Genomic DNA, 20,538 nt, shown 5'->3' with positions numbered 1-20,538 from the left:
GGTGAAATTGCCTGAACCAGAAGCAATGTGAGATGTGCTAATTTCACCACTGACCACTCTCAGTGAGTTGTTGTCTGGATCTTTTGGGGCCAGTCACTTCCCTCTGCCTAAATCACCTCATAGGGTTGTCTGGAGGATAAAAAAGTGCAAAGACTCCAAGCTCCCTGGGGCAGGATACAAACGTAATCAAGTTTTCAGCAAAGCTCCACAGAATTAATCTGCAGGCTTTGCCTACAGGGGCAAACACTGGCTTATATTGGCCACTAGAGGTTGCCCAAGGACCATCTAGTTTTTGAAGGGGCCTCACTTCAGATGGCACATTACAATTTCTTTTGAATCCCCTGCCTCCCGCCTTCTTGCTTTGGAAATGGGCTCAAAGGGGGCAATGTTGGTACCTGAACATGTGGAATAATGCTTTGAGCACAGCACACCAACTTGCAAACATGTTAAACAAAATATTTAACAAAAGACCTTAATTTGCTCAACGGATAACAGAAGACCTTACTGCAATGTTCTCTCCATCCTTCCTCTACTCAAGCCCTGATTGGAGGCCAGCTCTGATCTCCTAATAGGCCAGTATTCCTAGATAAGCTGCTTCCAAGTCGGGAAAACTCTCATTCTTGATCAAAGCTTGGGTGGCTACAGCCAAAGACTGGAGGAATCCTTTTCTGGAATCCTCATCTTCTCAACTCTTGCTGCCTTCTTTGCTTCATTATGGAACATCCTTCTCAGATTTCAAACCTCGGAGACCTGTTCAATGGACCTGGTATGGAACCTCCAAGTTCAGAGGCAGTCTGTCTGTGATTACCAGCTGCTAGGGAAGAAACAGCAGGATGGTGGTGTTGCCTTCTGTGAAGGTTTGAGGCCTACAGAGGCAAGGAAAAGAAAGTCAGGCCTAGAGGCCTGGGGGTTTTTGCTGGGAGGGAGTAACCCTGAGAAGAGTAGTTTCATTTCCCCGGTTAAGTTTCATTTTCCTGAGTTAGGTTTAATTTCTCCGGGATTGAAAAAGTACTTCCGGTTTTGAGGAAGGAGGGGATAAAAAGGGACAGAGCGAGCCAGGGAGAGGCAGACCAAAGAGAGAGGAAGTCCAGAGCATGAAGAGGCTGTAGGAAGAAGCAGCCTGGAGAAGTCTAAGTGCATCTAGGGTAGAGGAACTTGCATTTTTGCAACGTTTATTTTCTCTTAGTGCCTTTTGTGTCACTCAGCTCTATTCTTTAAATACCTTTAGTTATAATTTGCTTGCTTTAATTTACTAGCAAACTGTTGTGGCTAACACCCAAGTGTCTGAAGTGCCAATCACCCCACGCCTACAGCCCAAACCCCACGTTCCTGGGAAGGGGAAGTTTAAACGAAGAAAGGTGGGACTCTTCAGGAGGCAAGAGTTCCTTAAGGAGTTGCTCAAGGAATCCAGGTCATAAGAGGAACCCTGGCACTTTCATGTCATACGCTTCCAGAGGCATCTAACCTGTGTGAAACAGGATGCTTGACTAGATGGACACTTTCAGAGCCAGCGTCAAGGGTAGGCCCGTTTTGGCATCTGCTGAGGGCCCACACACCAGCAGGGGCCCACTGACAAGAGCCCCCTGGGCTTGCTTTTCATCTTCCCTATTACAACCTGCTTGTTCTGCTGCTTCTTGTTCTGCCCCAGACAACAGTGGTGGTGAGGAGGAGCAGGAGATGCCATGGCCCGCTTGCTCCCCGGCTGTCCACCTGCCAAGCAAGCAAGTGGGAGCCATGATGAGGAAGAGGATGTAGAGCAAGAGAAGCTGGTGACAGTGGTGGTGAGGAGGAGACTCAAAGAAGGAGAGGGTCTTGTCCAACATGTACAGCCAGCACAGAACTCTTTGGTCTGATCCAGCAAGACAGTTCTTCTGTTCTCAAGTCTAACAACTCCATTCTAACTGGGTAGGGCACCAAGTGGAGTTGTCCAGTGGCGAGAGCTAGACACTCCGTACATGTTCAAAGATATTTATTTTTTATTTATTTATTTATTATTAAATTTATTAATCGCCCATCTGGCTGGTCACCCAGCCACTCTGGGCGATGTAAAACATACAATAAAAACAGTTTAAAACAATAAAATTCTACAATAAAAACATTTTCTAAAATACTCTAACCCACCCCAAATGCCTGCCTAAACAGCCACGTTTTTAATGCATGACGGAAGCTCATTAAAGAGGGGGCATGACGGAGTTCCCTAGGGAGGGAGTTCCACAGAGTGGGGGCCACCACAGAAAAGGCCCTCTCCCTCGTCCCCACCAGTCTAGCTGTCCTGGCTGATGGGACAGACAGAAGGCCATCCGAGGCTGATCTTGTTAAGTGGCCTGTCTGGTGCTGCTGGAGGCGCTCCTTAAGATAGGCTCGGCCGGAACCATATAGGGTTTTAAAGGTCAAAACCAACACCTTGAATTTGGCCCGGAAAACAACTGGTAACCAGTGCAACTCCTTCAGCACTGGAGTGATGTGATCTCGCTGGCGGCTGCCTTTAATCAGGCGAGCCGCCGCGTTCTGTACCAGCTGCAGCTTCTGAACCGTCTTCAAGGGTAACCCCACATAGAGCGCATTACAGTAGTCTAAACGAGAGGAGACCAGGGCATGTACTACCGATGGGAGCAGATGGTCGGGAAGGAAGGGGCGCAGCCGCCGTATCAGATGGAGTTGATACAGCGCTGTCCGGCTCACAGCTGACACCTGAGCCTCCACGGACAGCTGGGAGTCCAAAATGACCCTCAGGCTGCAGACCTGGTCTTTCAAGGGTAGCCATACCCCATTCAACACCAGGTCAACATCCCCCAGCCTCCTCTTGTCTCCCACCAAAAGTACCTCGGTCTTGTCAGGGTTCAGCTTCAGCTTATTCCTCCCCATCCAGCCACTCACCGTCTCCAGACATTTGGATTCTACGGCCAACCTTGGTGAAGATTTAAATGAGAGGTAGAGCTGCGTGTCATCCGCATATTGATGACACTGCACCCCAAACCTCCTGATGATAGCCCCCAGCGGCTTCACATAGATGTTAAATAGCATCGGGGAGAGGATGGAACCCTGTGGCACCCCACAAGTGGCCACGGGTCTGAAACCTCCTCTCCCAGTGCTACCCTCTGGTACCTGCCGGAGAGGAAGGACCGGAACCACCGCAATACGGTGTCCCCAATGCCCAACCCCTCCAGGCGGTCCAGGAGGATACTGTGGTCAACGGTATCAAAAGCCGCTGAGAGGTCGAGGAGAACAAGGAAGGAGCATTCACCCCTATCCAGAGCCCTCCTCATATCATCTACCAAGGTAACCAAGGCCGTTTCTGTCCCATGCCCAGGCCTGAAGCCCAACTGAAATGGGTCTAGATAATCAGTTTCTTCCAAGTGTGCCTTCAACTGCACCGCCACCACCCGCTCAATCACCTTGCCCAAAAATGGCAGATTTGAGACTGGGCGAAAGTTGTTCAAAACTTGGGGATCCAAGGAGGGCTTCTTTAAGAGCGGTCTTATCACTGCCTCCTTGAGGGCTGATGGCATCACTCCCTCCTCAAGGGAGGCATTCACCACCACCCTGATCCCCTCACCCAGTCTCTCTCTGCAGCCCATAATGAGCCAAGATGGGCAAGGATCAAGTAAGCAGGTGGTCGGCCTTACAGATGAAAGCACCTTGTCCACTTCATCAGGAGGAAGAAGCTGGAACCGATCCCACAAAACCGGTTTGCCACAGGCCGCCTCTTGCTCACTAACTGTATCCACAGTGTGCAGAGTAACACACCTAATCTGATCAATTTTATCTGCAAAGTGCCTTGCCAAGGCCTCACAGGAGGCCTTAGAATGCTCCAGTGGTTCTGGAGCCACAGGACCGACCAGGCTCCGGACCACTTGGAACAGCCTCCTGGGACAGCACTCTGCAGACGCGACGGAGGCAGCATAATATTCCTTTTTTGCTGCCTTCACCGCCACGTGATAGGCTGAAGATACAGCTCTAGCCCATGTCTGATCGTCTTTGGAGCGAGACTTCCGCCACCGGCGCTCTAGCCGTCTCACCTCCTGTTTCAGAGCTCGTAACCGCAGATTGAACCATGGTGCAGTCCAAGCCCTGTTCAGGGGGAGAGGGCGTTTCGGAGCTACCTGATCTAATGCCCCAGTGATTGCGGCATTCCAGCCACCCACCAGGGTCTCGACCGAGTGGCCGTTGGCATGCCCCAGAGAATCCCCAAGCGCGTTCAGGAATCCATTTGGATCCATAAGACGCCTGGGGCGGACCATTTTAATGGGTCCTCCACCCCTGCGGAGGGGTTGTGGAACCGAGAAGTCCAACGTCACCAGATAGTGATCTGACCATGACAAGGGGGTGGTGGATATACCCCCGACTTCCAGATCACTCCCCACTTCTCCAGAAACAAACACAAGGTCTAGTGCATGACCAGCTACATGGGTGGGCCCAGTTAGAATATGGTGCAGCTCCCAGGAGGCCATGGTCTCCAAGAAGTCCCGAGGTGCTCCTGTGAGGATGGCCTCCAAATGTACGTTGAAGTCCCCCAACACCAGTAAGTTAGGGGACTGTACACGCACATCAGAGACCACCTCAAGCACCTCGGCCAGGGAGTCAGTCGTGCAGCGGGGTGGACGGTACACGAGCAGAATCCCCAGACTGCCCTTCAGGCCCAACCTCCAGTACATGCACTCAGCAACCTTTGTCTCCCGGAGAGGAGGTCTGGTGAAGACCAAGGACTCTCGGTAGATAACAGCCACTCCCCCTCCTCAATCCCCAGGCCTCGGCTGCTGTGCATACGAAAATCCAGCTGGACACATGGCTGCAAGGGTTGGAGCAGCAGCCTCGGCCAGCCAGGTCTCCGTAATACATGCCAGGTCTGCACCCTCATCCAGGATCATGTCATGGATGAGGGAGGTTTTCTGGGTAACAGACCTGGCATTGCAGAGCAGCAAACGAAGGCCAGAAGATGGGGTCACGCCTCCCCCAGCCATCCTTTGGCTCTGGACAGGCCCGGAGCAGGGGGCAGATACTACACATCTCTCCCTTGTTCCCCTTACCTGGCATGGCCTGCCCCATGCGCTCCGCCAGCGCCTGCCGCCCAGCCTCGGTATCTTCTGTCCCCCAACACTCCCCCCACTGCCTCCATCAGGTGGACACATGCCCCCTCGCTCCCGCCTATCAGGCAGGCTACCCACCCCTAAAACCACAATAAAAAGATACCTTTCTCGGTAGATGACTTCCTATGTTTAAAGAAGGTGGGCAGAGCCAAAGAAAAAAGGGTGAGGTCACATAGTCTAGCCGCAGCAATACCGGCAAGAGATGGCATATACTTGCCTTTTAACCAAGTCCATCGATAAAAATTGCATATTATTTTGGAACCCAGATGCAAAATGTTATCTCCTTGGAGATCCACCTCGCTGTGGCCTAGTTAAGTTTTCTGAAAAGCCATTTCTCCAAAGAGAACCACCAGGGTATCTGCTACGGAAATGGAGACATTAAGGTTAATGATGCCAATTAAGGCTTGTTTCCCCTACTGTTCGATGCTGATCTAATGACCAAACTAGATCTGCCGTGCATAAAAACATGGGTTGACTTGCCTTCTTCCCCCCACTGCAGAGCTAGGCACTCCCTGCTTGACTGGAGCAACTAAGATTTCCACTCCAATTTGAGAGCTGACCCTTTTCTTTCTAACTTATGGATGGCAATGTTTGACGTTGCTTCTGTTCCAATCCGATCGACCTTTGCTGACATTTTCTAAATTGTCTTGTTGGCAGTTCGAACTGGCACAATGGCTTCCCTCACACAATAACTATGTAGGGCTGTCTTTTTGCAGAGGGGGAATGATTGGAAAACAGAATTACTGAGGGCTAGGGTCTTGAAGAAGGTGCAAAGTCCATTGCATCTGTCTGTCCCTGTCCTTTTAACCCACATTTGGCCACCCAAATTTAGCCTCTAATTGCTTTTATCTCCATGTCAAGAAAAAAAATTAACCTGTTTTAATTTCCTGTGTGTGAGGCTGCTAATAAAGGCACAGTTGGCAACCTTAGCTGGTAGAGTTGAAAAATCTCACACAGGGCCTAGGATCCAAAAAAGCCCAAGAACTGTGGATGGGGAATAGAGCAAAGCGCTGGAGAGTGGCCAGATTTCACTTGTTGATTTCAAACCACTCTACTAATCTCAAACAGAAACATTTTTGTGTTCATGAGATTGATGAGAAAGGCATCAGGTGTCCTTGGCTGCATCTATGTAAACAAAGATTGAAGTTGACACAATTAAGAAAATTCCTTGGCTTGGGAGGGAGGGAAGGAAGGCAGGAGCACTCTTTCCCGCTTAGGGTAGCCACTTACACATCAGGGGGAGAAAAAAGGAAATGCATCACCCTGAAGAGAGGACAAAAGAAGACATAGATTTGCATTTAAAACAGACTTCCCCAACCTGGCCCTTTCCAGATGTGTCAGATTGCAAGTCTCATCATTCCCCGGGAAAGATGGGAGTTGCAGTCCAACACATCTGGAGGATGCCAGGCTGGGGAAGCTTGCTTTAAAGAAATACCCTTTCTCTCACCAGACTGACCAGATGACCCAGGTACCTGCTCAGTCCACTGTCCAGGTGTATGTGTCAGTGAGCAACTTCAAGGCCTGGCCCCTCTGTTCTTACAGTTTCTTTACATGGAGCCAGTGTGGTGTAGTGGTTGGAGTGCTGGACTGGGAGCCGGGAGATCGGGGTTCTAGTCCCCACTCAGCCATGGAAGCTCACTGGGTGACTTTGGGCCAGTCACAGACTCTCAGCCCAACCTACCTGACAGGGTTGTTGTTGTGAGGATAAAATGGAGAGGAGGATAACATAAGCCGCCGTGCAAGAGGTTCCTTGCAAGAGGAAAAAGGGCAGGATAGAAATGTAATAAACAAACAAACAGACATTTAAACCAGACTAGGCCTGGATAGCCTTTCAAACAGAGGACACAGGCAAAGCGTCCTTAATTTGATGGGCCTTGGACGGAAAAGGGAGCAGAAATCCTCCATTAGTGTTTCTTTTCATGACAAATAAAGACGCAGCATAAAACAGATGAGCGAATGCAGACAATATCCATCTGTACCTTACACACTCTGCCAAGAGCTCCCCCCCCCGCCCAAGGAAACGCTCGTCTGGTGAATTCCTGGAACAACATTATGATCGATTTCTTTTTTTCTTTTTTCTTTTAACCCAGTCATTCTTCCTGGTTCTCTCTCCATTCACAGGCAGAGCAAACCAGAACTCTGAACTGAGCTTGCAAAATGGGGCAAACAAAACTTATTTGCAGGGAGTGGTTGAGAGAGGGGTGCTTCTCAAAGACAATTCATTCTGAAAAGCAGCATATCGAGGGGTGGTCTTTCGGGGAGGGTGCCTATGTGCAATAGACCCATTACTGTTTTTCATCCCGAATTTAGGCCCAGCTAATTAATTTTACTATGCTGCCCATGTACACGAAAGATTCAGGAATGCAGCAGTAGTCATCACACACAGAAAAAAGGAGAGAAAAGTCTTTGCCTGCAAAAGCTTACAGGGAGAGGCAGGGAACACAAGAAAGGGAGAAATCGTTAGTAACACGGAGAGCCAGGGAGTTAGTGCTTGTTTATTTATGAGTATTTATAAGCTTACATCTACAGATTTCAAGGCGACGTACACAAATGTTGGGAGTGTTGGAGGTCTGAGTTCAGGTCTGTACTCATGCACGAAGCTCACAGAATACCTTGGGCCAATCACACATTCTCAGTTTAACCTACCTCACAGGGCCATTGTGAGGATAAAATGGAGGAGGGAGCCATAGAGGAAAGGCAGGATAAAGAATGGAACAAAGGCAGATGAAGTGTACTTCCGGTGTGTTCGGTGATGTGGACTAGCAACTTTGTTCGATGGAAAAGCTAGGGTGAGATTTGATGGAAGAAAAGGGGCACTCCATAGATTCTCCGAGAGGGAATTCCAGGCATAGGGGGGAAAGGGGGTCAACCGTGTCCAATCCTATGTTATAATTTGAGACTTTTTTGGCTCAACATGCTACTGTAAACATACTTCAGGGAAAGGCAAAACCAAGTTCCCTTGCTGGGTGCACCATGCTCTGCTTTGATTCAGAGCAATCCAGCTGAGCAAATGTATTCTTTTTTTAAAAAACAAAGCTGTTATCGAACCTTCCGGGAAACGCGGCTTTGAATGAGCCATTAAGGGCATCGGCTACAAAGTGCCAATTAAGCCGGCGTAGGCTTTGCACGCAAACAATGCAAAACAAAAGTGCACGCAAGAGAGAGGGAGAGAAATCCAAGGGGAAGTGCGAGCAGCAGATGTGAGGAGACAGATGTAATTAATTGGGCATGGCTTGGTGATTAAAATGTGCACCAGGATGCAGTAGTGGTCATGGAAAAACAGATCAGCCCTAATTGAGACGATCAGAGATAGTGCTTGCTGGCTCTGAGTGTCGTGAAAGAACAGGCAGAGAGGAGGGGAACATTAAAATTGCATTGACGGCTCAGACCGGGGGCGTATTCATCCAGACCATCATCCTGTTTTCCACAGTGGCTAAGCAGACGCATCTGGGAAGCTTCCAAACATGTTGCATGAAGGCAACTGCCCCTTCCCTTGCTTTCCCACCATCTTAGTCTATAATAGACTGCCATGGAACATGGAGGTTCAATTTATAATGACACTGATAAGATTGTGCATTTGTCCAAGTCCTTAGTTTTCAAGCCATCTCTAATCTAACCGCTGTTACTGCTGCATCTGTGGCGGGGAGTTCCGGGAGAAAGTTATAGTTCAAAACTTCCACCAGTTCTGAATCTCTCTGCCTATCACCGTTGCTGATCCAGCATCAAGAGGGGAAAATATTCTCTCCACATCATTCATATTTTCATAAACCTAGAATACATACTGTCGTTGTCGCTTTCTCTGAACCAAGAAGCCCCAAATGCTTTCCCTTCTGCTGGGAAGGCTGCATGAGATCCTTTTGATACTTGATTTCTAGAAAGAGAGGCACAGCTCTACCAATCTTGGCATCTTTCCCCTGTACCTGCCCAGACCTTAAGATCATCTTCTGGGGTCCTTCTCTGGGAGCCCCTGCCAAAGGAAGTGAGGTGGGGGGCTACCAGGAGGAGGGCCTTTTCTGCTGTGGCACCTGGCTGTGGAATGAGTTCCCTAGAGAGGTTCACCTGGAGGCTACGTTGTCCTTCCGGTGCCAGGTGAACACCTTTTTATTCTCCCAGTATTTTAGTATTTCAGCTTCCTAGGATTTTAGCTCTGGTGTTTTAAATCTGTATTTTAAATCTCTGCATTGCTGCTAGGTTTTCATTCTGACTGTACTTTTTATATTGTGGTTTTAAGCTTTCATATTTTATATGATTTTATGCTGCACCTTGCGGTTTTAATTTTTGTGAACAGCCCAGAGAGCTTCGGCTACTGGGTGGTATAGAAAATGAAATGAAATTAAATCTTTTGGAGTAACCTGCTAGGACTGTAGCTGCTGCTTCAAATTGTAGCTGAAGGTTGAATGTTCTTCCTTTACAAAAGGGCAGGCAGCCTGTTTCGGCCTACAGCTCCCATCATCCCTCACCTTTGGCCATGCTGGCTAGCACTGATGGGAAATGTAGGCCAAAACCTCTGCAGGGCTACAGGTTGCCCGCAACTGTTTTACAACAAACACCCTCCTTGCACGTAGAAAAGTAGCATGCCAGAGGAATCTTGGTTAGAACTTTCTCCCTGTCACCCTAGTTTTCAGCATGCAGGAAAGCTGTTCCCCATAGAGGGACACTCAGACATGTGTCTTCCCCCACCAGCAATGTGAAGTGGTACAGTCACAGCAAGGCTAGTTAGACCAGCCCTCCTTCTTCCAATTAACATGCAGTTTTGGCGTTGTTCGTGCCAGTTACGTGTTGATTATCTCAAACTTTTTTTAAAAGCCAAAGGGATGTTCAGGGCTCCCAGTAGTAACTGCCTGATTCACCTAAACCTTTCTGACACCTTATTTTTTGGAAAACAGAATGGCAGGGCAGGCACCAAGATGGAAGGAGCTTAAGGGTGCAATCCTATGCATGTCCATCACAAAGAAGAGAAAGAGATTCTCAGGATGCAAAATTGAATGTATTGGTCTTCTTACAATAAATGCTGGCTGGGGAATGCTGGGAGTTGTAGGACTTTTTTCTGTCCAAACATGGGCAAGATTTGCTCCCTAAAAGTGTTCCCCAAGCTATGAGTAGGCTGGCTACATGGGCTCTGATTTTTTGCTCTTTGCTCTTTTCTCTCAAACAAGCAAACAAAAAAAAAAAGTTCATAAATATAGAACTCTGCAATGTTTTTACAAACTCAGACTTTTATTTACAAAACCATTGCTTAGCCAAGGACATACTTCTCCTCCCGCCATTCCCAACATATTTTTAACATTCATGTCTATCTTCCCAGTTTGGTGACTGAGACAGACACAACAAAATATCAGTTGTCTGAATCCACCACCCAAAACAAATTTGGTTGAGATTTTGTGTGGGGAGAGATATGCATGGGATACCCTAGGGACTGCATCCTTAAGATAGTTGCTGTGGTCGCTGGGCCCTCATATCACAGCCTACTTTTCAAAGGAGACAGCCCTGGAATAGGAGCGGAAGTTCTAATACAGATTTATTGACTGCACACGGAGCTAAGAGCTGATCTACACGTTATGCAGAATGGGGTGGTACGATTTTAGGCTGGACCATTTCAGACTGCAGGTGGAAACTCTTAGAATGTAGAAAAGAATTCATCAGGGAAAAAGGAATAGGTTGCAATTCTATACACCCCTACCTGGGAGTAAGTCCTATTGAACTCAGTGGCTCTTACTTCTGAGTAGAAATGCATAGGATCACATTCTTAGTCTCTCTCTTTTCCTGATGCACTAGGTTTCTGAATGCAGGTAGTTTCTTTCTTTTTTTTTATAGGCAGCTGAAGCGGCCAGAAATGGAAGCTGGAGATTATGTTTGGAATGCTCCCCATAAAATACAAACCGTCTGTGTGTCGTAAACAAAAGCACCAAGAAGGGAGCTATGCTAAACCTGTCTCTCATTTAACTTCTAGTTTTCTACATGCAGGGGCTTTCTGCAGCCTGCATTCCGCAACAATGCAAGTTCCGGAATTTAAAACAGCTTTGTGCTACGTAATGCATAAATCATTGCAATCCCCGAAGACCCGGTATCGAATTGAAATCTGCGGCTGGGGGGTGAGGGGGTGTGAACAGGATCATGATGCAAAAAGGGGGAGTCAATTCCACCCTGGGGGGTGAAGCCCCGGCACTGGTTAGCAGCCAAATATGCATGTTCCATTTGCTTCCGGAAGGACCTGCAACGTGTTTGGGAGTCCAATGTCACTTCAAATCGTTCCCCCTCGCTGGTTTTGCTCAAGGAAGCGCTGCCCCCTCCATGGTGGTGATGAAAATGACCTAGAATCACCCACACCTTGGTGGCTTCTCACATAAATCCATTTGTCTTCCTAGCTGCATTTTTTGAAGTAAATCACGCTGTGCGCATCCAGGCACCTGAACCGAGCGGTCGAACGGTCCCTTGTGAACACTAGGATGCCCAGGAGGCAACAGCTTTAACAACGGCTCCCTGGTCTTGCCCTTCCTCCCACGCTTTGGCGGGGCGGCCGGCACAGTCACACGTAGCTGAGAGGCATTCTCCTCCAGAGCCCGCCACAGAGGCAGTTCTTGATCCACCGCTGCTCCCACTGCTTCACAGCTGTGGTCTTGTTGGGGGAGCGCAACATCGTGACGCAGCCGCACCTGCGAAGCAACAACGACACGGTCGCACCGAGAAGATGAGCCAGGGGCGGCCATGCCCCGCCCGCCTCCCCCCCGCCCCAGTAGTCCGTGGCACTGACCTGGTACAAGATTTGCATTCCTCCGTGGGGTACGCCCCAAGATGGAGTCGCCGCAGGTGGTCGATGTTCGGCTGCCCAGGGGCCCTGAACGGTGAGGGCAAATAATATTTTGTGTGCATGCAGTATGAGAGACAGGTCCCTGCCCCGAGGGGCTTCCAATGAAGTGCTGAACATGGGGAGGCAACAGAGGCAGTGGTAAAGATGGCTATTGGCCATGCTGGCTGGGAATTATGGGAGTTGCAGTCCCAACACATCTGGAGGGTGCAGGTTGGGGAAAGCGGGGTTACGTAAACATTTATTAACATAATGCTATCCCAGGGCTGCAGAAGCCAAATCCAGCCCTCCTGGCATTGCAGGTAGGGATGCTGGAGAAATTCGAGACGGATTAAAATGAGCTCGGATTTCTAAGAATCCAATCTGCAGAATCCACTGTGGAGCGACCCCCTCAGGCTGTGCGGGGTCCATGGACTTTTGGATTATTTTTTTACTTTCCCGAAATTTACACATATAAATCTGTAGAAAAATATGTAGGTTTCTGCTGAGGAAACGTTGAATGGAATAGAGGAGAATACAACTAAACGTAACGTACTGAGGTAAATTATGTAAATGCTCATGTAAATACTTACGTAAATATTTATGTAATTATTTCTGTATTTTTCCGCATGACGGGGGGAAAAAATCCGCATCTGTCTGTGGGTGGATGACAGAACGAAAGGCACCTGACAATCCGCGAACCACAGATGGAGTGGATTTTACACAGTCCGTGCATCCCTAATTGCAACCCTGTTCTCCAGGTTCAGCAGATCATAGAATCATAGAATCATGGCCACACCTCTTTCCCTGGCCCCACCCTCGTTCCCTTGACCACCTTTCATTATCCATTTCCCAGCTTTTGTGGAGGATTTCTTCCCCATTCGAAGAGGCTGAATTGCCTCTCTCAAGGCTTCATTACTGGCAGGAAGTGCTTGAAGCTCAAAGATGCTGGCGTTTGGGGCCTACAGCTCTTAGAAAAATATATAATAATTAATATCCTCTCTTTGTGGAGCACCACATATGCAAAGATGTTGAAATGTGGGAACAATTATATACCTCCATCCCAATACGCAAAGGCCTATTCTGGAAGCATAATTCCATAAATGCCTTCCGTAGCTGCGAGTGAGTTAAAGAATTAAGGTAATTAGAGAAAGATCTCTCACCCTTATAAAGATAGTACCACCTGCTAAATCCTGTTTGCTGAGTGGTTTCCACATCTTTAGTGGCATCCTGTGAGCACAATCCATCTCTAATTTTAACCTTAGATTCACTTAGATGAAAGGAAGCCAATGAGAGAAATGGGCCTGTTTTTCAAAACAGGAAGAAGTCTAACCACCCATGTTTCTCTGGTCTAAATCGCAAATTTTAGCCGTGCTGACCAATCTTTTCAAATAAAAGAAAATGGCCTTGTTCCCTCTGACAGACATGGATGGGAGCCCCCCTTCAGCCTGAAGAAGAGCAGCTGGGAGTACTAGGAGGAAGGGATGAAATGCCTCGTAGAAGGTTATTATAAGAAATTTATTACCTTGGCCCCTTTTGCCACCGGCTTGCCCACCAACGGAATGTGACCCCGAGAGCTCCTCTGAAATGGAATTTGGCCCTCAAGCTGAGAGTTTCCACACTCCTGTTCTGTCCCATCATACTGTTCCCGGTGGGACCCTCGAGGCACGACCATCATAAAAATACCCACAAAGCAACTGTTTTTAAGAAAGGCCCTCTCGTCCTGCCCCTTGTTTCTAACAGATGCCTCCAGGAAGCCCATGAGCGGGCCGCGAACAATCTCTGTCCCACCTACTGCCACTGAACCTAGAGGTTCACTCTAAGAGGCAATCGCTGCCTATTCTTTGCCTCCAATCTGTCTTCGTTTAAAGCTGGCTGAGCCAGTAGCCATCCCTACATCTTGCATCTGGAAGTTCCACTGATTAATTCGGTATTGCAAGAAGAAGTCCTCTTTCTTCTGTCGTGAATCTACTGCCAATCATTTTCGCTGGATGGCAGTCCCTCCCTGCCCCCCGACCCCGGAAGCCTAGCATCATCGGAGAGGGAGAAAAACCTGAAGGAAGACACTCTCCCATCTTTGCCACAGGTCATGGGGCCACTGGGAGGCTGCCTCCCAGGAAAAGCATCATGGCAAGTGGGAGACTAATTTGGCCGCATCCACTGGCCAGCAAAGGTGCAGCTCTGCCAATGTTTGCTTTCTTTCCTCTCCCTTTCCCAGTCCTCCTTCCTTTTGTATCATATCTATTAGACTGCGAGGCTGTGGGCAGAGACTGCCTTATCTTTTTTATTGTACAATGCTTAGAAAATGTTAGATACTTTATAAGATTATGATGATAATATTATTAATATGTATTATTATGTATTATTATTAGTATTTATTAGTATTATTAGTATTATTTAGATTGCCAGGCTGTGGGCAGAGACTGCCTTATCTTTTAATATTATACAATGCTTAGAAAATGTTAGATACTTTATAAGATTATGATGATGATATTATTATTATGTATTATTATTATTTATTAGTAGTATTTATTAGTATTATTAGTATTATTTAGATTGCCAGGCTGTGGGCAGAGACTGCCTTATCTTTTGATATCTGTACAATGCTTAGAAAATGTTAGATGCTTTATAGGATGATGATGATGATATTGTTATTAATTATTTTTAATTATTATTATTATTATTTATTAGTATTATTTAGATTGAGAGGCTGTGGACAGAGATTGCCTTATCTTTGGATATCAGTCCAATGCTCAGAAAATTTTAGATGCTTTACAGGGTGATGATGAATTATTATTATTATTATTAGTCCACATTCTCCACGCCAGGAATAAGTGCTCCCATTGTCAACTGGCCGGCGTTCTCAGCCCTCTGATGAGAACAAACTGCAATCAGCGTACCTGACCAAGGCATCGAACTGAAGAGAGGCGGAGTGGGCGACCAGGCCGGGGGGCTTCCCAAATTGCAGCCGGACAGGCTGCTTGTTCTGCAGCTTGCTGATGATGGCGTCGTTGACAGGAAGCCAGTCGAGGTTTGGGATGAGCAGCTGGCTGGGCAGGAGGCAACACTCATCGATCAAGGTGTCATCTGGCTCGCTCAGGTGCCCCTCGTCACGACCTACAAGGCAGGGAGGGAGGGGTTCAGGGTAAGCACCTTTTGATTTATTGGTTTTAAAATTTAAGGGCATTCCTGCCCAGGATTGTACTTTTAATTGCAAAAGGCAGCTACAAGGAGATCGCTTCCCCCTCCCTGCCACAAAAAACACTCGGATTCTCTGCTGGACAGTTGCCCTGCCAGGACTGCAGAGGGAAGGGGAAAGAACACTTGGGCTCCAATCTATGGGTCAAAGGAACAAGTCACCCTGGTCCGAAGTGCATTTCAATGCCAACTTATCGCTCACCACCTTCTTCTGGCCTTGAAAAACTGATCTCCTAATTCTTCCTTTTCCCTTTCCCTACTGTGTCCTGTCATTTTAGTTTGTCAGTTGGAAGGCAGGGCCGGTCTCTCTTTTTATATTGATGTAGCTACTTTGGGAGACAAAAACCGTATGAAAAGCAGATAAAAATGCAATTAATAAATAAATCTAACGCCCTCCAGATGTGCTAGAGCACAACTCCTGTAACTCCCAGCCAGCACATCTGGAAGGCGTCAGGTTGGCGAAGGTTGTTCTAACCTGACTAAATAGAGGGCTCCATTCTTGTACCTTTTCAAATTATTAGGAATAAATCGGTTTTTAAATAAATAATTTCCTCCCTTCCGTCCATCATGTACCCATCAGCCAAAGAATGATGGGAAAGGACCAACAAGGGCTTTCTCTGCCCCTTACCACATGCGACAGCCTTGCGCAGGAACCCTTCCCGGCACACACACATGGCCCACCTGAGGTTGGCAGAGCAGCAAAACACTTACAGCACAGCCAGAGTTTGGTGAGGAGGCGAAAGAGCAGAGACATGCTGTCCTGGGTATCAGAAGTAGCCGTGTAAATGGGCAGGCAACTTGGCTTCAAGAGACCCCATATCCGGATCACGACCATCAGCTCACGAAGCATACTCAGGGAGGAGCCGTCGCGCAGGAAGCTGTGCCCTGGGCGAACGGGGCCAGACCCCTACAGAGGGGGAAAGAGGGCAATCTGCACTTTTAAGCACACTTGGATGAAAAATAACCAGCAGCAGTTTCATTAATTCATTAATTACATTTCTATACTGCCCAATAGCTGAAGCTCTCTCGGCAGTTCACAACAATTAAAAATTCATCATAAATTACAATATAAAATATAAATGTTTCAAACTACAAGTTGTATGGTTTTGGCAGAGAGGGGCCTTTCCCGACCTTGCAAGGAGAAATCTGTTTTAGCTACAGATGCTGGGGACGGACCCTGGGACTCTCTGCCCAAGAACCAACGTTAGGGTGGCCAGAATTTAAGAAATCATAGTGCATGAAACAATGTAGTTTTAAACGGATTAAAGAAGCCAATGTAAATCTGCGTAAATGTGAAGTATTAAAAAAAAATGTAGTTCGAGGGGAAGAGAGGTGAAGAGATAAGCCGTGTTTGCATGCTGCTTTAAGCCAGGAATCCTGGGTTTATTAACGAGGGTGTAAATGACCCAGTTTGCTCCTCCCCGCGCATAAGGGGGGTAAACAAGCCAGGAAAGAATAGCTTCACATGACATCCAAAGCTTCACCAAAACAAGACAGGCTTCGCAAGCCAACAACAAATCCTAGTCTAAAGCTGGCTTATGATCCTGGCTTGTCTGGGTGCAAGAAACCATAATCCTGAGTTCAGATGTCTCGTGGCACATTCCTTTCCTGGCATGTTTACCCATTCATGTGAAGGGAGGAACGAATGGGCTGTGTGCATCAGCATGCTGCTCAATCACATCAGGGTTTATTAAGCCAGGATTCCTGGCTTAAAGTGACATGCGAACTGAGCCATACATATGTTGTTTTTAGATGATGCACGCCCATGTCACAGCAGGCCTGCCTTCCCATGTGAGATGAGAGTAGGGAGTTCATCATTTTAGAAATATCTGCTGCCTATTTGAGCCAAGGGTTTAAAACTGAGGAACCAAAGCATTTCATGGAATTGCACAGCAGCATGTGTGTGTCCGTCCAAGCATGTTTCACCTGATTTGGGAGGCTGGCAAGCAGGTAGAGTACAAAGTCACCGACCCACTGGATCAGCTGCTGGAGGGACTGCAAGGTGGTCATCTCCAGGACAAACTCTTCTGTCTTCAAGTTAATCATAACTTTGTCAATATCTGGAAGGGTAAAGCCCAAATTAACACTTAGCGTATCCTGGGAAGGGTGGAGGAGATCTTTCCTGTCAGCACGTGGCTTGAGTCACTTACTCAAGTCACTTGGAAATATAGTGCTCTGCAGGTTTATCTCCTGCTCAGGCTTGCTTGTGCTGTGACTGTAGAGCACCGGTAAGTGAGTAGCCCAAGGTTTTACCATGTGCTTTTTCCTGGAACTTTGTCTTGGCTGCATTTTATGGCTCAGCATCATCTGGCCCATACTACAAGATTACATTGTAGTATGTAATCTTGTAGTAGACAAGATTACATTGCAAGGAACTGCCTCTCTGTTTTCATCCAGTTCGTGCACAGAACTTTGTGCGCTCAGAAAACCAGGTCTGTTCCGGGATGAGAGGATTTCTTCCATGCACTCCCTTGACCATTCTGAAATTTCGTTCTAGGCTGCATTCCGCCCCTCCGGACATCTGCTTTCACTTGGGAAATGTCTAATATTTCTGTGCTTGGAGTATGCGCTGTTCACGCTGTATGCGCTGTCTTTCCCCCCGTCCTCTACATTTTCGATGCTCATGTGTGCACAGGTAAAATATCTGCACAAAAGCAACCTGGATGCGACTGCATGTGTCACTCCACTGAGATTCTTCTCCTGTGCCATTTTACTGGCGCGCACCTGCTCTCCTGCACATCGGAAGAACAGCACCTCATCTTGACACAATCATATATGAAATCATAAGATCAGGCTTTTTTGCAGTGTCGGTAACACCGAGGAGGGGTAATCCTTGTGTACTGCAGCGCCTGTACAAAATGTGGAAATTTTAAAAATGGAACAGTGGAGGATTCTTAATGCATCAGCTTCACCTGGCCTAAAACGTTCTGGTTTTAAATTTCCAAATGTTGCACAAAGCGCTGCGCATGAAAACGGTTTACCGCGGCTTTTGGGTTCCTTCTGTTCCAATTTGTCTCTCCCACTCCTGTACACTGCTAATGCACAAAGGCACACTGATAAAAGCACTAAAACAAAACAAAAAAACCCATGCAATCTTGACAAGACTGTATGTGTGACTGGGAGATTCTTTTTGCGCTGCATTTTACTAATCCTGTGGAAAACTCTGTACAAATTTAAAGTTTCAGAAACTTAAAAGCAGGGCATCACAGGATTCCTAATGATGTGATTCCACTTTGGAAACCAAACAAAACCATTTGGAACTCCAAAATTCAGGGAGACTGGGTGAGGAGACTTTGGAAGCATCCCGGCCCCATTATCCTAGGGCCTATTATCCTATTATCCCATTATCCTAAGGCCCTTCAGAAAACATCCTCTGAACTGGGGAACCCCCCATCCCACTGTCCTAGAACTCAGTGGAGAAGCAGGCAGAGAGGAAGGTGAGGCTTAGAAGTCCCCCATCTCCTTCCTCTTAGCACACATACCGGACTGACATACCGGATTGAACATACCTATGTCTGTGATCTTGGAGCAAATCTCACTGAGCCGGTCTCCAGGGCTCTTATCCGGCGTGTTCAAGACAGGGGGTCGGAGGAGCGATTTCAGGGTGCAGCTGATGGCAATCAGGAACAGCTTGGCATGGTAATCACACACCCGTGCCACTGTGCCAGAGGAAAGTTTGCAAAGCGAAGCTTTCATGGCGATGATGCGCGTGGAGAGAACCTGGAACGTGAGGGTCGCAACCATTCATGGAACACTTTTCACCGACAAACAGGTTTTCACCTCCAACAGATTACATTTACAACTTTAAAACAGGAATAGCTTAACTGCCGTTGTCATGCTTGGCCTGGGTGACACAGAGTGCAAAGACCCTATGGGGCAGAAGTACAAAGACCCTATGGGGCAGCAGTACAGCCCCCCAATTCCAGCAATACCCCCAGACACCCTCAACATGTCTGGCTCATTTGCGGAAGAGGACCAGGAAGGACCACAGAGGGGTCCCCGATGCATCTGTGTCGGACGCCCACCACCTGCAAGGTCAGAGGCAGAGCTCAAACCACCTCCCAGCCCCCAAGAGCGCTGATAGGTGGAGGTGGCCAGCCGGTGATGAAGCAGGCATCTCAAGGCCCGAAGGAACCGGGCTCCCTGGAAGTTAAGGGCTCCTTGGGAACAGGGGGTCTGGGAGACCGGGCTGTATCAGTTCTCAGCCCTGCCCAAACCAGCCTCTTCACCTTGCTGCCCACACTGGATGACCTCCTGTGTTACGGACAGCTGCGCCCTGCTAGAATTTACTCCTGGAACTAGGCCTGCCTTGGACTTCTCCAACCCCACTTGACCCCAGCTTCTCCTCCCTAAGCCTCTGCTCTTCTGGACTGGCCAGATTCTGGACTGGCACCCTTCTTCTCCTGGCCCCAGGCAGCCCACCACTCAGGGGCACCGACTCCCCACGACTTCTGCTGAGGGGCCGCGGTGGGCCCTGGCCTGGGCAGCATCTGGCTCAAGTCTTGGGTTTATGGCAACCCTACAATTCACAGGGCCCTTTGAGGAGAGCAGGGACAGGCATTTCAGTTTAAAAGTGGTTTCACCTCAGCCTGAATGGGCCGCCTGCCATTTTCAGCACTTGCTACCATGATGTGCTTTCCTTGGCTGTGGGGATGGGAGTTGGAGTCGCTGGAGGGAGATGGGAGGGCACCCGCAGGGGAAGGCCTTGCTAAGGTAACGGCGCCATCTGCTGGCGATTAAGAACAACCACTCCGTAGACTTCCACGGTCTTCACCGCTGTTTGTTTATTTATTTATTTATTAATTAAATTTATTAATCGCCCATCTGGCTGGTCACCCAGCCACTCTGGGCGATGTACAATAATAGAACAGTTTAAAACAATAAAATTCTACATTAAAAACATCGTATTTCTAAAAATACCCTAACCCACCCCAAATGCCTGCCTGAACAACCACGTTTTTAATGCGTGGCGGACGCTCACTAAGCACATCTGGAGGGTGCCAGGTTCAGCCTGGGTTAACACTAATGTACTCTGAACGGAGACACCCACTGCAGGCACCAGCTTTTGCAGGGGGTTTGGGCAAGAACTCCTCTGGGGCACCCTCCGTCACTGGGTCTCCCTTCTCGCCGCCATCGTCCCCAGCTGCTCTTGCGCCTCACCCTCTTCCTCATCACTGCTGCCACTGGCTTGCTTGCCAGGCAGAGGGTCAGGGAGCAAGTGGGCCCTGGCATCTCCTGCTCCTCCTTCTCCCCACTGCTGTTGTCTGGGTCGGAGCGAGAGGCAAGCGAACAAGCGGGTCACAATGCTGAACAAGAGGAGCAACTCCAGGGGGCTCTGGTCAGTGGGCCCCTGCTGGGGGGTAGGCTCTTGGCAGCTGCCCGGCCAGACCTACCCTCGACACCAGCCCTGGAAACCCCCCAAACAGCCAGGCGACAATGGAGGAAGAGAGAAATCACGGAAGCGTGAAG

General features: G+C 48.3%; 1 protein-coding gene across 1 annotated transcript in view; it reads right to left on the bottom strand.

The window, feature by feature from the left end:
• Nucleotides 1–7,555: 7,555 nt before the first annotated feature.
• Nucleotides 7,556–20,538, bottom strand: part of MED16 (mediator complex subunit 16) — a 34,084-nt gene continuing 21,101 nt past the window's right edge. Inside the window, exons 10-15 of the mRNA XM_084825887.1 lie at nt 18,579–18,789; nt 16,996–17,129; nt 15,781–15,976; nt 14,772–14,988; nt 11,839–11,922; nt 7,556–11,740 (exon numbers count right to left, since the gene is read on the bottom strand). Of these exons, the coding sequence (XP_084682013.1) occupies nt 11,614–11,740; nt 11,839–11,922; nt 14,772–14,988; nt 15,781–15,976; nt 16,996–17,129; nt 18,579–18,789 (969 nt within the window). The 3' untranslated portion in view covers nt 7,556–11,613. The remainder of the gene's footprint in view (nt 11,741–11,838; nt 11,923–14,771; nt 14,989–15,780; nt 15,977–16,995; nt 17,130–18,578; nt 18,790–20,538) is intronic.

This window comes from Heloderma suspectum, chromosome Z, assembly GCF_057233095.1.
Source record: "Heloderma suspectum isolate Gila_16-S chromosome Z, 16-S_ref, whole genome shotgun sequence".
NCBI lineage: Eukaryota > Metazoa > Chordata > Lepidosauria > Squamata > Helodermatidae > Heloderma > Heloderma suspectum.
This window is presented reverse-complemented; position numbering and strand designations above follow the sequence as displayed.